The sequence below is a fragment of the Alosa sapidissima genome, chromosome 2 (assembly GCF_018492685.1).
Source record: "Alosa sapidissima isolate fAloSap1 chromosome 2, fAloSap1.pri, whole genome shotgun sequence".
Lineage (NCBI taxonomy): Eukaryota > Metazoa > Chordata > Actinopteri > Clupeiformes > Clupeidae > Alosa > Alosa sapidissima.
The window spans coordinates 10,683,491-10,698,874 of record NC_055958.1 but is presented as its reverse complement, the minus strand read 5'-3'; the positions used below and the strand labels follow the sequence as shown (position 1 = coordinate 10,698,874).

Sequence of the window (15,384 nt, the reverse complement as noted above, 5' to 3'; positions counted from 1 at the left end):
TTAGCTCCCAATTAAAATAAAAGTTCAAAGGGGATGTTTATAATTGTTACGTTTCTTCTCTTCATGTCTTGTTATAATTAAAACAAATAATTGTGTGGAAAAATACAATAAAAAGTAACTATAAAGAAAAATCTTAATCCAGTTATTGAAAAATGATGTTGACATTGACATTTCAATGTCAAAGATCATCCTTAATGTTAAAAACAATATTAGCAATTAATGCTAAATGTCAGATTTAGTAGAATTAGACTTATTGCTCTCTGTTTTTTATTCCTGGCCAAGGTCTTCAGAATAGAAAAATGACCTTGACCATGACCTTTTAAGGTCATAAATCATCCAATATGGTCATAACAATATCAGAAATGAATTCCAGATACCATAATACGTCTAAATGGAGGTATTACATGTGTATATATATTCAGAAACCAAAAAGTTGAATTTTCATCATAGCCGATGGCGGCCATATTTGATTTGTCCAGTGCGCAATTCGTGGCACTATGGCGGACCAGCACCTCTGTGATTTTTCATGTCTAGGGACCCATTAACTCAGTTCAAGTGTTAAATTCCCCCAACACCAAATTGCGAACGGGTCTGCAGGCCAGGTACTAGATTAATTCATTTTCAATGGAAGCCAGCTTCTCTCAGCTGCCAGAAGCGTCAAATCCGTCGGCGTCGCGTTTTGGGCGTCTTGAGCGACTTGAGCGTCAAGCAGAAAGTTGAAAGTCAGTCAACTTTATGGTAATGAGCTATGATGCGGTTCAGCGTCCAACGACCAGCAACCAATCGAATAGACGGAAGTATTAAGATAGAACACGATGGAATGTAAAATGCTGTCACGTCAGAGCGGCCAAAGCGTCCAAAGCTTCCCTGGACTTTTTTGACAAGCGTCCTTGACAGAGCGACCAGAGCTTCTTTAAAAGCTCAAGTCGGTGGCGGTGTGTACGTAAAGTAAGGATTAAACCACACAATCATCCAAAACATACAGCCAAACAAGGCAAGAAATGGTTAATAGAGAACAATATCAACTTTTTAGAGTGGCCAAGCCAGAGTCCAGACCTCAATCTTCAAAAAAGTGAGCACAAGGCTAGAGTGATGGCAAAGAATCGTTCCTGCCTAAAAAATAACCCGGATTGCTGCTAAAAAGGTGAAGTCTAGAATCATTGTGGAGACACGGAGAGGCTTGGTAGGTATTGTAAGAACCATTTTGAAAGCTGTGAATGCAAATTAAGATGTTTCCACTGATTATTTAAAAAGGGTATGAATAATTTTGGACATGCAATTTTTCATAAAAATGTCAAAAAAAAAGGTAGATGTTTCTACCAAATTGTCTTACAACCTTTAGTCATGTGGCAGTGTAATTTTCAGTCAGAACAAACATGATCAAGAGAAAATCAACATTAAATCAATATAATGACAGGGGTATGAAAAATATTGTTCCTAACTGTATGCTATTCTGGGGAGGGTCCCTGCAGTCAAAACAAAGTGCTTTTACTTTTGTTGTGTAAAAAACTTTTATGGGCAAAATTATGCAGTCAGTTTTTTCCTTTTTCATTTTTACCATGTCATTCCTCTGGTCATTGCCATTATCTGAAAAATGTATTCTGCTCTGCAGGAGTTGACAAAACGGGAAGTTGAATATGTTGCTCTCTCTCGTGACACCACTGAAACAGATCTGAAACAACGCAGAGAGATACGAGCTGGAACGGCCTTCTACGTTGATCAGGCAAGAAACCACTGAATTACAATCTTTTTCATTGGAAAAGCTGTTTATCTTAGACTGAAAAGTGCTACGCATAGAATAGGGTTGCAAAATTCCGGGAATTTTCAAAGTTGGAAACTTTCCATGGGAATTAATGGGAATAAACAGGAATTAATGGGAATAAACTGGGAATTTTTAATATGGCAAGTTAGTCTATAACAGGGACCTTATGTAGTGGACAAATCCCCGTCTTGCAGCAGTTAAACATCCTGATCACATGCACACAGGACAGCAATCAGTATAGGTTTCTAGACATAAAGGAAACCTATGGTGCGTTCATGTGCATAGGGGGGAAAATCCCAGTGAAAACGTCATCTCATGTGGGAATAACTGGTGTGAACAGAGTTACCCAGTTACTGGGCTTGTCACTTTTGTCCTCATTCAAATGGGTGTACATCATTTTGCATAAGTTCTAGGAAGATTAATAACCATATGCTCATATTGCCTGTCTGATTAAGTTGGACATCTTTATAAATAAGCATAATCTATGAGGTTTGGGGTGTTATGTTGTGTCATTATTTTTTATACAGTATATATTTTTTAAATTTGTTTTACCATTTTCTGGGAATCTGACTAGACAAAGTGATAGTGAATCAATGTTCCAACCAATCTGATTTTGTTGTTGAGTGGCGTGGTGCATCTTGGGCAGTTCAGTGGTTTCAGTGTCGCTAGCTTAGCACGCTAGTAAACCATAGGCAGAGAATGGGATTCCCACTAGTATTTTGTATGCGAAAATACGAACAAACAAATCATATTACCTATTACGAAACAAAATTTTAATATTTGTATATGAAACCGTTTGTATGAGTTACCCAAAATTCCCATCAATTCCCATACTTTCCTTTAATTCCATGAAAGTTTCCAGTTTGGAATATTTCCAAAATTCCCCAGCTTGACTTACCATGGAAAGTTTCCGGAAATTTACCGGAAATTTTCTGCCCCTTTGCAACCAACCCTATGGATGAATATATATATATCATTTGTGTATGATAGTGCTGGGCGGTATACCGGTTCACACCGTATACCGGTGTATATTTTCGTTATGATATGAATTTTTAATATACCGCCATACCGGTGTATTTGATTACACAACATTTAGAACGCTGCGCCGCGCGACAGTGTTTCAGACGGGACTTTCTTCACACGCACGCATGGTGCCACTGCGAGGCATAATGAGGGTATAGTGAGGGTAAACACAAAACATTTACCAGGTTTTTCCCCTGAAGTATGACCCTTAAGGCTTAATTTCTCCTTAGGTAAGGGGTTTATTTAAGGGTGTTGCACAGAATAATACCTTAAATTGTTTCTTTAGTTAAGGAAAAACGTTAAGGGATACATACTGCATTGAAAAGGATTTAGCCTACCGTCACGAAAATTCTATTGAGATTGTTCAACAGCTGTAACTAGCTGGCTAGTAGGTGATGTCGTTAGTTAGCAACCCACCGAACACAGTGAAGTTTAATGATCTTATCACTCATCTCACCTTAAGAATATTCGCTGAAATTATCCAGGTAGCAAGTAAAGCATGTTATAGACATGCACTGAGCAATACTAGCTGGCTAGTTAGAAATTATCCTGACTGTCATCAGTGCACCAAAACAAACTTTTTTGTTAATGTTTTGCCTAGCGAACCGAACCGAAGCTCATGGCAGGCTAACAAGACAACCACATCCACATGAAGTTAACGTTAGCCTACCACTAACGTCATGTAAACCACACAATAACAATACATTTCTGATAGGCCTATTTGACAGAGTAAGCATGTTAACAGAGAGGTTTTATTTTAAATTGTATAATTTTCAAAAAAGTATAATTATTGCAAAGTTGCACTACTTTTTGTATTGGTTTTATAAAAGATGTACTTTGATAAAAGATGTAATTTGCACAGTAAAAGTTCTGTATTTTGACTGCAATTGTCTTTGTATTCTGATTAGATTCTTCATTAGAATCATGAGTGGCTCTTTGTAAACAGCATCATTTTCTGGGGCCATGCAAAACTGCATTACCACTAGTGTGGAGTTATTCTACATCATGACTGTAAAATAGACCATCCTTAGCAAATGTACTGCAGCAATTCCTCTCTCAACCTGTAGAAAATGCTGTGAACATCTGACTATGTATGGTAAAAAAAATACCGTCATGTACTGTGAAACCGTAAGAATTTTGAAAAATACCGTGATATACATTTTTGGTCATACCGCCCAGCACTAGTGTATGACATATATCATGTAATTTATGTATGATGGGTTGATGTTGATGTCTATTTGTTTTTGCATGTTATTTTCTGGCACATTGTCTTGCTTGGCCAGGTGGGGGGCGCTATGCCAGGCATCTGGATGTCATCATAATCATAATATTTATTAATCTGTTAAGTTTCAGACCATTCATTCAAAGCATAGAACATTTCTGGCACATTTCATGCTTGGCCAGATGGTGGCGCTATGCTAGGCATCTGAATTACACATGTGAATATCATCCCAATAACAGGGTTCCCGCGGATCCTTAAAAAGTCTTAAAAAGTCTTAAATTCAACTTTCGGTTTTTAAGGCCTAAAAAGGTCTTAAATTGTCTGGGATGTCTTGAATTTTCGAAAGGGAGGTATTAAATTTGCGTATGGGACCGCCAGCGAGTGCAAGAGAGCGAGTGAAATGTTTCCATCCGGTTTTGTGTATTTACAACGCAATTGTATTGACTATACGGCTACGGGAGGAAGTGTAGTGGTTGCAAAGTGAAGATGTTTTTCACTGGTGTTGTTAAAGGTGTGAAACCGGTAATAATACAGTATGTACAAATATTCCTGACGTTTTCGTGGTGTAGCCGTGGCCTGAGACATACACAGGTAGCCTATGTGAGTGGTAGAATGAGCGGCAGAAAGAGTTGGATCATGTGAGGAGGATCTGTCTCTTAATTTATTTAAAACAAGTCAATGGTTTTACAATGTTTCAGTCAAGCTTTGGTTGATTTAGATACATCTGGTATGCAAAATGTAAAGCAGTGGATTAACTTTAATTTGCTGTGCTGCATATGGGACAATATATGTACATAGTAAATTATATAAAGTAGGCCTATTAAAATATTTAAATAGCTTAGTCTAACTTTGAAAAAAATATTGAAGGGAATCCAGTCCAGTGCACATGTTTTTGGCAAGTAGCCTAGGCTACTACAGACACAGGTGAAGAACAGTCAGCCTCAGCCAGTAAGCACAACCAAATATGTACAGCCAACTTAAAAAGCAAGCAGCCCAGACCCTAAAATTGGGCATTCATAGCTGTGAAGGTAATTCACACACAATTATTTTTTCTTTCGACCAAATGTTTGGTCTGCCGTGATTTTTCTTTAGTTTTGCCCAAAGCGGCGTTAATTATAATAATGTCTTTCTTTGTCCCCAGGAACTTAAACACATAGTGTGGTACCCACTGTCTTTCCATTTACCATTTGCATTCGCTGTACAACGCCTGTAAACCGGTTAACATTCACCACTCACAACACTTCCTGGTGCTCCGGCTTCCCGGCTACTGTCCCATTGCGGAAGCGCGTTCCGCATTGGGACAGTGCTTTTATCAACATCCCACAGGGGGAGGGAGTGGGGCGTTATGATACAGGGGTGTTTGCCTTGTCTGTTTGTCTTCTTGTTATTATTATGTATGTGGGGAATATTGGTTATGGTAATTAACAATTAACATTTTTGTAGTAATATGCACCATTGTCATTTTGTATATATTTGTAATAGTTAGGTATTTTGTTAATAGTGACTGTCCAGTGAAAGTGGTTACCTATTAGGGTGGTTTGAGCCAATATCCTCATTTGGGCTAATTTAGGCCAATTGGTGGGCTTATTTAAGAGGGGTAGCTCAGTTCCCCTGGAGAGAGCAAAGAGAGAGCAGCTCTCCTGTTGTGAGGTAGAGATTTAGCTTTATGCTCTGTGATTGTTGATGGCTGGAATATTGAACTTATTTTTGGTTTGTTTGTTTAAAAGTGTTTTTTTGGTTAAATAATAGCCTATTGTTATTCCTGCAAGTTTTTCTTTTGGTTATTTAATAAATAGAATTGCACGCTGAAAACCTCTCCTGCACCTCCTTTTCCACCTACAACCCCAAGCTCACATCCCAATTGGTGGGCTGGCTGCCTCGGTCACTCACAGCATCACAATTCATCATATCTTAGTGCGCACAAAATCCCAATTACCTCACTTTCTGTTGGGTGCACACACACACACACACACACAGAGAGAACCACTTTGCGCTTACGCAAATAGGCTACGCAACCATGGCAAACTTTTACATCTGAAGAGAGCTCCTTGGTAACTATCCTGCTAGCTCAGGTCACGTCTGCCAGTAATGCTCACTAAAATCATTAGTGAACATTGCAAAACACTTGATCCCAGAAAGATTGTCTTCGACTTGTTAGTTTTTTGAACATTTATTTTATCTAATGACAGAAAACATAATGAATTGCATCCACATATCCTTATGCACAACTTTTATTCACTAGCCTAAAACCGTCAGGCTGAAGGCTAATTACTCTCACATATTTCAGGCACTCAATTACACTTACATATCACCAATGTGCACTCAATTAGACCTACACACCACATTAAAAATATGCCTAAGTGTAATAGTTTAAAAATCAATATGAAGCATTCAAATGACTAAATATGTTTAGCTACCAGTAATTACTAATAAAATACTATACATTATTAACTAAATACACTAGATGAATTAAAAAAATATATGAAATAGGAATATATCACATAAGCCATCATTTTCAGTGTGTGTTTGTGTGTGTGGAGAGAGTCCAGCAGAATCTAGGATGGCCACTGGTGTGAATGATCCCACTACAGTATATTCAATATTACTGATGACGTCAAGGTGGTGGGTGCCCCCAAATCAAATACATTTTTAAAAAAGTATCGAAGAAGTATCGAAATCGCAATTCTTGACTTGGTATCAAAATTCAACCCCCCCCCCCCCCCCCCCTCCAAATTGTGTAAATCCCCCCTACATGAATAATCTAAGGGGGAAAAAATGAATTTTAAGCCCTGGTCTAGCTGAAAGTATATGCCAACGACGGGATCAGTCACCTAAGGGAGCACTAGCAAGTCTCTAGGCCACACCCAGGGCCAAGCTCTTGTATCCAACTGCTTTGTATATTAACATGACCAGTCAAACATGCATTGTTATTAACATGACCAGTCAAAAAACACACGAGTCTCACTTAGTGCTGGGCGGTATGACCAAAAATGTATATCACTGTATTTTTCAAAATTCTTACGGTTTCACGGTATATGACGGTATTTTTTTTCATGCATAATCAGATGTTCACAACATTTTCTACAGGTTGAGAGAGGAATTGCTGCAGTACATTGACTAAGGATGGTCTATTTTACTGTCATGATGTAGAATAACTCTAGCCTGGCGGGCCATCCTATATCATTGAAATGTATAGTCTGTAATCGAACCATTCACCTGGCTTAATCCAAGGGGCGGGCAGAGAATTGTCTTTCAAACTGCCTAGGCATGCAATAGGCCAGCGCTACGACCATATCCGTATCCGGTCGGCAAAACGGCAAATACATCCTTCTTCGAAAGGAATGACTTAAGTGCATTGTGTTGCTCAACTTTCAAAGAAAAGCACAAGTCCAAAACTTAACTTAAGGTGTTTTGTGTTTACCCTCACTATGCCTGCCTCACAGTCGCACCATGCGTGCGTGTGAAAAAAGTCCCGTCTGAAACACGCAGCGTTCCAAACGTTGTGTAATCAAATACACCGGTATGGCGGTATATTAAAAAATCATATCATAACGAAAATATACACCGGTTTACGGTGTGAACCGGTATACCGCCCAGCACTAGTCTTACTACACTACACACCACACACACAGTCTCTCTCCCTGTGTCTCACACACACACACACACACACACACACTCACACTGGGATTTCCCAAAGTTCTACCGGTCATTATTTCCGTCTAAGGACCTCTGAATAATGATCGCTGTCAATGGCAACGGATTTTCATTTAAAAGTGAAGGCAGACGGTTGATCAGCTGTGTTCTAAAAAACGTTTAATTTAAGTTCAGCGTGTGTTGCGAACTATTTGTTTCTCAGCAAAAGCCACAACGAAATGGTAACAAATAAATGTAAAGAGACATATCGTGGAGTTTATTTTTTCGATTTGGCAAGTAGCCGTATAATAAGCGGGATAATGTATAGAACACCGGTCATTATTGGGAAAATAAGTCCCTTAAGGGCGAAGCAAGACCGGTTCGCCCTGTCGGGACTTATTTTCCCAATAATGACCAGCGTTCTATACATTATCCCTTACTTAACCTCATATGAATATGGGCCTATTTTTGGGATTTTGCCCGAAATTGCACAGCGTGTGTGTCCTCATACTGTGACCTATCATCAAATGCCTGGTATCCCCTGAAAGCTGAGACCTTGTAGAATTTTTAGAAACTGTCAGAATGACTCTTATGTACTGTCAAAGCGCTACAGTGGCTGGAATATTGCTTTTTCTTTCAGGCAGTTATGTAAATCCCTGGAAATGGCCTCATTTCTGATGTGAAAGTCCCTTATTTTGCCATTGAAATACATAAGAGGCCCAACTCCCAGGTGTTGTGAAGCTGAATATCTAAGGAAATGTTTGTACAATGAACCCCTTTAGAGCCATGTTTGACCCCTATGACCCCTTTAGAGCCATGTTTGTGTGGAAATGCATATGCGTTTTGCTCAGTGTCCTTTTGGAGACTCCAAAAGGGACCTTTGGTTACCCAAAATGCATACTCCAAATAAAGTCTAATAACAGAAGAACCCCTAGGTCTAGAAGCATGATCTTGGTCTCAAATGAAAGCTAACACCCAGAGATGGCTGTGGAACTGTATTACAGAGGTATTACTTCACACAAAACTCTACTTTTGCCAAAACGCCTCAAGAATTTCAATAAACAAACGAAGTGCTATAGTGCAAATTTGTATTTGTAAAAGTACATTTGTAGTAATGCAAACATTTGTAAAAGGCAAATATGAAAATAGGTGAAGAACAGCAAAATGGCTTCAGTGCAGTAAAACTAAATATGAGTGGAGGAAACTATTTACATTTGGCACAATAGAATGCAATAAAGTGCAGAGTAGAGTTATGTCAACACACAAAAATAATAATATAAATAGAATAGAAATAGGAATAATAAGTGTAGAAAAAACTATTTACATAGGGCTCATAGGAAACTATTTACAAATGGCAGTGTAAACACTTTACAGGAAACATGTAAAGTGACTTTTGGGCTATGTTGCAGTCTGTGTTTAGGGTTAGCTATGATGCCAGTCTCTGTTACAGTTCCTGGTTGACACAAAGCAAAATGGCTTGTCACAAGTCTCACAGGAAATTGGTGTCTTGAGCTGGCAAACCGTGCACCTCTTGCTCTGCAGGTGGAACTGGCAGGTTCTCCATGGACCACTTCCCATCCGCACCCTTCACCCTCCTCTGGACAGTCTCGTCTCCATGTGCCTGGTGGATTGCTGAACACATCTGGACATCCTGTGTGTCCCTCCATTGCACAAACAATAAAGGATCTTTCCATATCCATCTGATGGTGCCTTTGGGACTGCCTTTCTCTAACATGCCCAGATCTTTGACTGGAGAGAACAGTGTGGGGCTAGTGTAAAAATTGTCAACATACAATTTATACCCAGTCCCCAGAAGCCGTTGGGAGACCAACTCCATCACAGAGTCATAGCTGAGGCCTTTCCCCTATCAGGACATGGGATTTACCCTCATACACGAAGAAGTCCCATGTATACCCATTGGTGGAATCAGCAAGAACGAAAAGTTTATAACCCCATTTGCAGGGTTAGAGGACGAAGAACCTGCCGCTGACTCCTCTTCTCTCCTCTTGTTCTCTTCCTGGAAGAAGTTGGAGATCTACTTCTGCTGGAGACTGCCGGCTCCCAGTCTTCATCACTGAAGTCTTCATCATGTAGCAGGGCAAGAATGAACCAAAGGCAGAAATGCAGTGAAAACCCGACAATGCGGGTGTGTTTATTTTTTTCCACACTGTGTGTTAGCTAGGTAGGTGCAAGTGAAGGCCCGTCGTCGTGTTCCGGTGCATAGGGAGAAGGTTCTTGGGGGAATCAGCCAGGCAGGCAAGGTGCAGATGAGGGGCTCACCACTGTTGAAATAAAGGGAGACTGGAGGTCACAACTGTAGGCAGGCTTCGGCCAGTTGGAGCTCCAGTCGTCTGTGGGTCGTCGTTTTAGGCGCCTTCTGTGAAAAACAGATATTGGAGTGGTGGTTAGAAAATCCAAAACTCACTTCTCCTCGGCGGCGCTGCTCCTTTTGTGCTTGGACAAACGAGGTCAAATGCGATGCAGGTGTGGGTGGCGACGATTGGCTGCCAGCCGTGCCTCGTTGAAGCTGTTTGCGTTGACCATGTGCCTCTGACAAACCCCATGGACGAAGTTTTAACCGTGCATGCCCACCAGAGGGTGCTGAAGTAAGCCCGGCATGACACCGACTTGAGGGCCGTCCGGTCACAATCACTATCACTGAAGAGAACAGAGACAAAACAATCAAACCAGATACACACAGGAGCACATTAGATGCACACTACATTTGCATTCCCTCCCCTATGACTGCATGTTCACAATACTACAGGCCCATGCTTCTCACTCCACCTCCGGTACAAACTAAACCCCACACACACATCAGTCACCTTAGCCCCCCCCCCCCCCCCCTCCTTCAGACTCACACAGGACACTCACCTTCCCCCTACTTCTCTCTCTCTCACACACACACACACATGCCCTCCCCCATGACACCTAGGTCCCTCTCACCCCCATCCCCTGTGTGTGTGTCTTTCTTTCTCTCTCTCGAACACACACACATACACACAGGTAGTGTTGTCACGATACCAAAATTATGACTTCGATACGATATCTGCCATAAATATCACGATGCTCGATACTGAAACGATACTACGTCGAAATCCTAAGATATCTGGAAAAGAAAGGACTCATACCTCCTCCAAGTGTATTAAGTCATTTGTGTTGAATTCGGTGCACTTTTGTAGTGTGCAGGTCAATTCTGGGTTCTAAACTTCTAAAATTCCTACATAATTATTATTTTTTTATAGCCTACTTTGTGTGATTAAGTCCTTTATTGTTTGTTATAGTTCATTTACATTGTGTTGTGTTTTAGCAATAAAGTAACTTTAAATAGCCAAACTAGGCTAGATCAAGGTCAGTGTTGAAATTACTGCATGCAAATCACTAAATGCTATGCAGAGGGGCCTAATCTTTAGGCCATCTGATGTACAGTATAGGCTACCCTAGGCCTTCCCGTGTTCATGGGATTTCTTTGACAGTTGCAAAGGGAAACATGTGAGGATAGTCTTCTTTGCGCCCAGTGTACAAGTACGACGTTCCAACCACTCAGGTCTTCGTCAGATAGGCCTATTACCTGTTGCAATATATCTGTGTGCATTCCTACATTATGTCTATTTCTTAGATAACATGATTTGCTACCATGTAACAATAAGCCGCTATAATTATTAGGACTCAACACGCTTTGGTGGTAATATATGCTGTGGGCTTTAATTAGCGCATTCCGGGTAGCCTTTCCTACATCTGGGCAATAATTATTGAACAAATTGCAGTTTACATGCCATGACAAATATTACCAGTAGTACTGACCGAATATGAAATAGATTGTTTGGTAGTGTTGGTAATGTTATTCTGGTGTGAACATTGCTCACGTTAGCACCCTATGATTAGGCCTACAGCTCGTTATGTCTCGTCAAAATGATTACAGCTCGTTATGTCTCGTCAAAATTCATTGATGAAGGAAGGTTCGCTTTATCCCAGAGAACCATTCTCGTTTCACTTAGGCTAGACTAAAACAGAAGAGAAGAACTTGGCACTAACCATGTAGTTGTGTTTTCTATAGCATATTTAACCTGTCGTTCTTTGAACTCTTTAAAAATGTTGGGATATGTCTGCGAGGTGTTTAGCCAAGTTCCATGCGTAGCCTACTGCTTTTAAATGACTTTGAAACATATTTTACAAACGGGCCTCTGTGTACCTGATGGCTTGCCTTCACTATTTGCGATGTATCCAAATAGTTCCAGATTTCACATCACCTTTTGTTTTATCCACCAGGCCGAGGACTGTCGGCAAAGAACTATGTTGACGTTGCTGCGCGCGCACTCACTCAGAGCTGCCTGCCTGACACGCCCACTTGCCTAGATGCGTGCAAGGAGCAGTGAGAGCAGCAGTTCGCACAGACACAGAACGTTATTATTTTAATAAGTAAAAAATTAAGTATCGATTCTAAAAACGTCGGAAATTGTATCGTTTTTTGCGTGAAGGCATCGTGATACCTTTTTAGTATCAATACACCGTGCAACACTACACACAGGTAGATTGCATCCCCTCCCCCATGACACCTAGGTCCCCCTCACCCCCATCCCCCTGTGTGTGTGTCTTTCTCTTTCTTTCTCACACACACACACACACAGGTAGATTGCATCCCCTCCCCCATGGCAATGCACTCAATCAATGGGGTTGTACAGTCATATTGGTCACTAACCCTAACATCCCAATTATGTAAAGTACGATTATTGTACAGGGTTTCCCGCAGGAAATGTGTTAGCCAAGGTGGTAGGTCATAGGTCCGGGGGGGGGGGGGGGGGGGGGGGGTGGTGGGCTGTCTAGTATCGGTTGCCATCCGAGCGGGGGGTTCTTGTATCGGTTGCCGTCGGTGGGGGGGGTGTGGGTGTTGGCGTCTTGTTTGTGCAATACACGATACACTACAGACTCTGTATATTTAACAATTATTTATTAAACACTACATTATAAATAAATAACCAGCTTCTTAAAATAAAAGTTAAAGAACAAAGTAACAAGATCAAACAAACTATACAACTAATACTACTAACAGTATACAAATATTTCAAAATATTTGTGTAATTTGTGCAATTTTAACAAAGACTTATTACAAACTATAGAACAAGTGCAAAAGAAAGTGCAAAACAACAAAATGTGCAAATGTGATCAGTCACTACTTATGGCCGGGCTGACAACTAGCATTGTTACAAGCCATCCTCCTTGGCTTTAAAAAGATAATTTCAAGGGCCTGAGTTAGCTAAATAATTTAGGAAGCATACGCGTAGGCACGGATGGGCCTGGACTCTATTGTCAGTCTTGCGCGTCCAATTAGACGCGCATGTCAACACTGTGCTGAGAGCAGGTGGCTGTTTACTCAGCCGCTTCTCCGGTCAAATTTGCGTCAGGTCAATTTAGCTCCCCGGTCCCTAAGAACTAAGAGCAACTGCAATATATTTCACTCAGAACATTTATTTTAAAAGACTGCAACACTGGTAGTGCAACAACAAACAAGCTTGGCAACGTTAACTAAAGGGATCAGGGATTAATTGCCAAAAGAACGAAAATGACAAATCACGCAGTCGGCTAAATATTTTAAACTTGCGCCAAACAGATGAACCCAGCATCGGTGCGTCGCATAAATTAAAACACAAATTGAAGCAACAACTTGATCATTGGACAACCCTACCACTAAACCTTTCCATAGGCCTGCAACTTTTATGACATAAAAAGTGGAATATGAACGCATTTCATCACACCTGACAATTAAACGGAGCTGTGGCTGTTCGCGATTTGACTGATTCTTGAGAACGAGGAGCGAGATATTTGCACCGCTCAGCTCCACTCACTAGCTCTGATTCGGAGGCATATCACATATGTAAAGATTATAAAATCTGATTATTTTTCGATTCATGACACGTTTCTTCTTATTTTTTAATGCGTTCTGCGGAGAAGGGAGATTGGTGTTGGTCACGGTTTGGAATGAAAGGGAGAAAACAGGACAAAGTAACACGTTTTTTTTTTTTTTTGACGACGTAGTTAAGGCGGCAGGCTTGTTTTGCCAAGGCAGCCGCCTTGACTGCAAAGTGCTGCGGGGAAACATAAATACACCATAACATAAATATATACATAAACATACCATATAGCGAGTTTCTGTTACAAATATATAGTGTTTACTCACCATTCAATGTCGGGGTCCTTTCCTTCTAAGAAGTCCATGAATCCTTTGGATTCTTTTGATACTTCACTTTCCTCAATGTCACTAATTTCTTCATCACTTTTTCTACTGCTACTTTCACTCATTCTGCTGGTACTTTCCTCAGCTGGTTCGACCTCCACGTTCTTCGCTTTTGCCTGTCTTTTCGGCATGTTTTCCTCTCCTCTGACGCGCCGGACGTACTAGTAAGCTATCTTTACGCACAACAAAGGTGGACTCAATTTCCTTACTTATTGGCTACAAGAATATCCTGGAACCATCCTGGTAGCTTGTCATACGCCAGAGCTGTTGTCAATCAAAGCTAACTTGTCCATTAGGCACATGGAGGTATTATAACTGGAGAGAGTGACTAAGTCCCGCCTTCCATACAAATGAATGGTGGAGGCTAGGCTAGTAAATCCGGCCAATTCATAGTCAACGCCATATTGAACACTGGGGTTCGGATCCAGCGTCTGTCGGACCAAAGCTGGAAATGACGCATGGACCAATGTGGATTTTTATTGTATATTCTGTAAAAAGAGAGTCGTCATCCAGTTAAGAGGGTGGCGATAATGCACATACATTGCTTACCACGTAACAAGAAGGAGAAGAAGAAGAAGTTGCTCGGGTCACCACTTACCACTCGGTGAGTTGCACAGTTTTGAAAACGAACGTTAAGGGTTGTTTTAGGACATGTTTGAGCATGCCTGTAGGCAGCCACTCTGAGTAGTCAAAGGCGATTCAAAACGAGTCAGAAAAGTCGAGACGGGACCAATTGTCAAAATTTCGGTGTCCACCACTCTAGGTCATACAAAACAAACCAGAAAAGGGACCCAAAGTGCTAAATACCGGAATTTTCCTTTAACATGCCTTGCATAGCGCCACGAATTGACAAGAGAAGGAATGTGTTCTTTCCACTTGGATGGATGGTTGTATATCACAATCAGATGCATTAGATTAATCAGATTATGTGTATGACATCCAAACATCCAATATGCCTGTCTGGCTTAGCGCCACCAGCTGGCCAAAGTCAGAATAGTTTTTGGAATTTATTAACAAAATATTAATTAAATAACAATATTTTGATGATATTCACATGTGTAATTTCCATGCCTGACATAGCGCCACCATCTGGCCAACCAAACAGTGTATCAGAAATGTTCTTTGCCCCCATTGCTAACAAACTGAATCGTAACACATTCTACGTGTACATGTATGTTGCTATACACGATATGCTAGCATTGCTATCAACTGCTTAGCGACAAAATAATACTTACAGCTTGTGGTTGTGATGACCTTACGGTCGGAACAGCCCCTCGTTTCAGTAAAAGAAGTTTGGCAAATCCTGCTTTAAACTGTCCAAGATTTTGAAAGCTGTCTTCGGTAAAATGTTTAGAGCAAATGGCTGAGCGTCGAAATTTGCAGGGATCTTCTGATAGACAAACATTATCCATGCCTGCCTAGTCTTCGGATCCTTGGGAAGACTGTGACAAACTTCCCCTTTCTCCGTGCAGCCTGGAACACTGCATTTACCTCTCTGGCATTCGATAGAGA

General features: G+C 40.8%; 1 protein-coding gene across 2 annotated transcripts in view; it reads left to right on the top strand.

The window, feature by feature from the left end:
• Window positions 1–15,384, top strand: part of vwa8 (von Willebrand factor A domain containing 8) — a 201,987-nt gene that overhangs the window by 7,320 nt on the left and 179,283 nt on the right. For both annotated transcript variants that reach the window (XM_042065280.1, XM_042065290.1), the window contains exon 4: window positions 1,613–1,723. In XM_042065280.1, coding sequence (XP_041921214.1) covers window positions 1,613–1,723 — 111 coding nt within the window. The remainder of the gene's footprint in view (window positions 1–1,612; window positions 1,724–15,384) is intronic.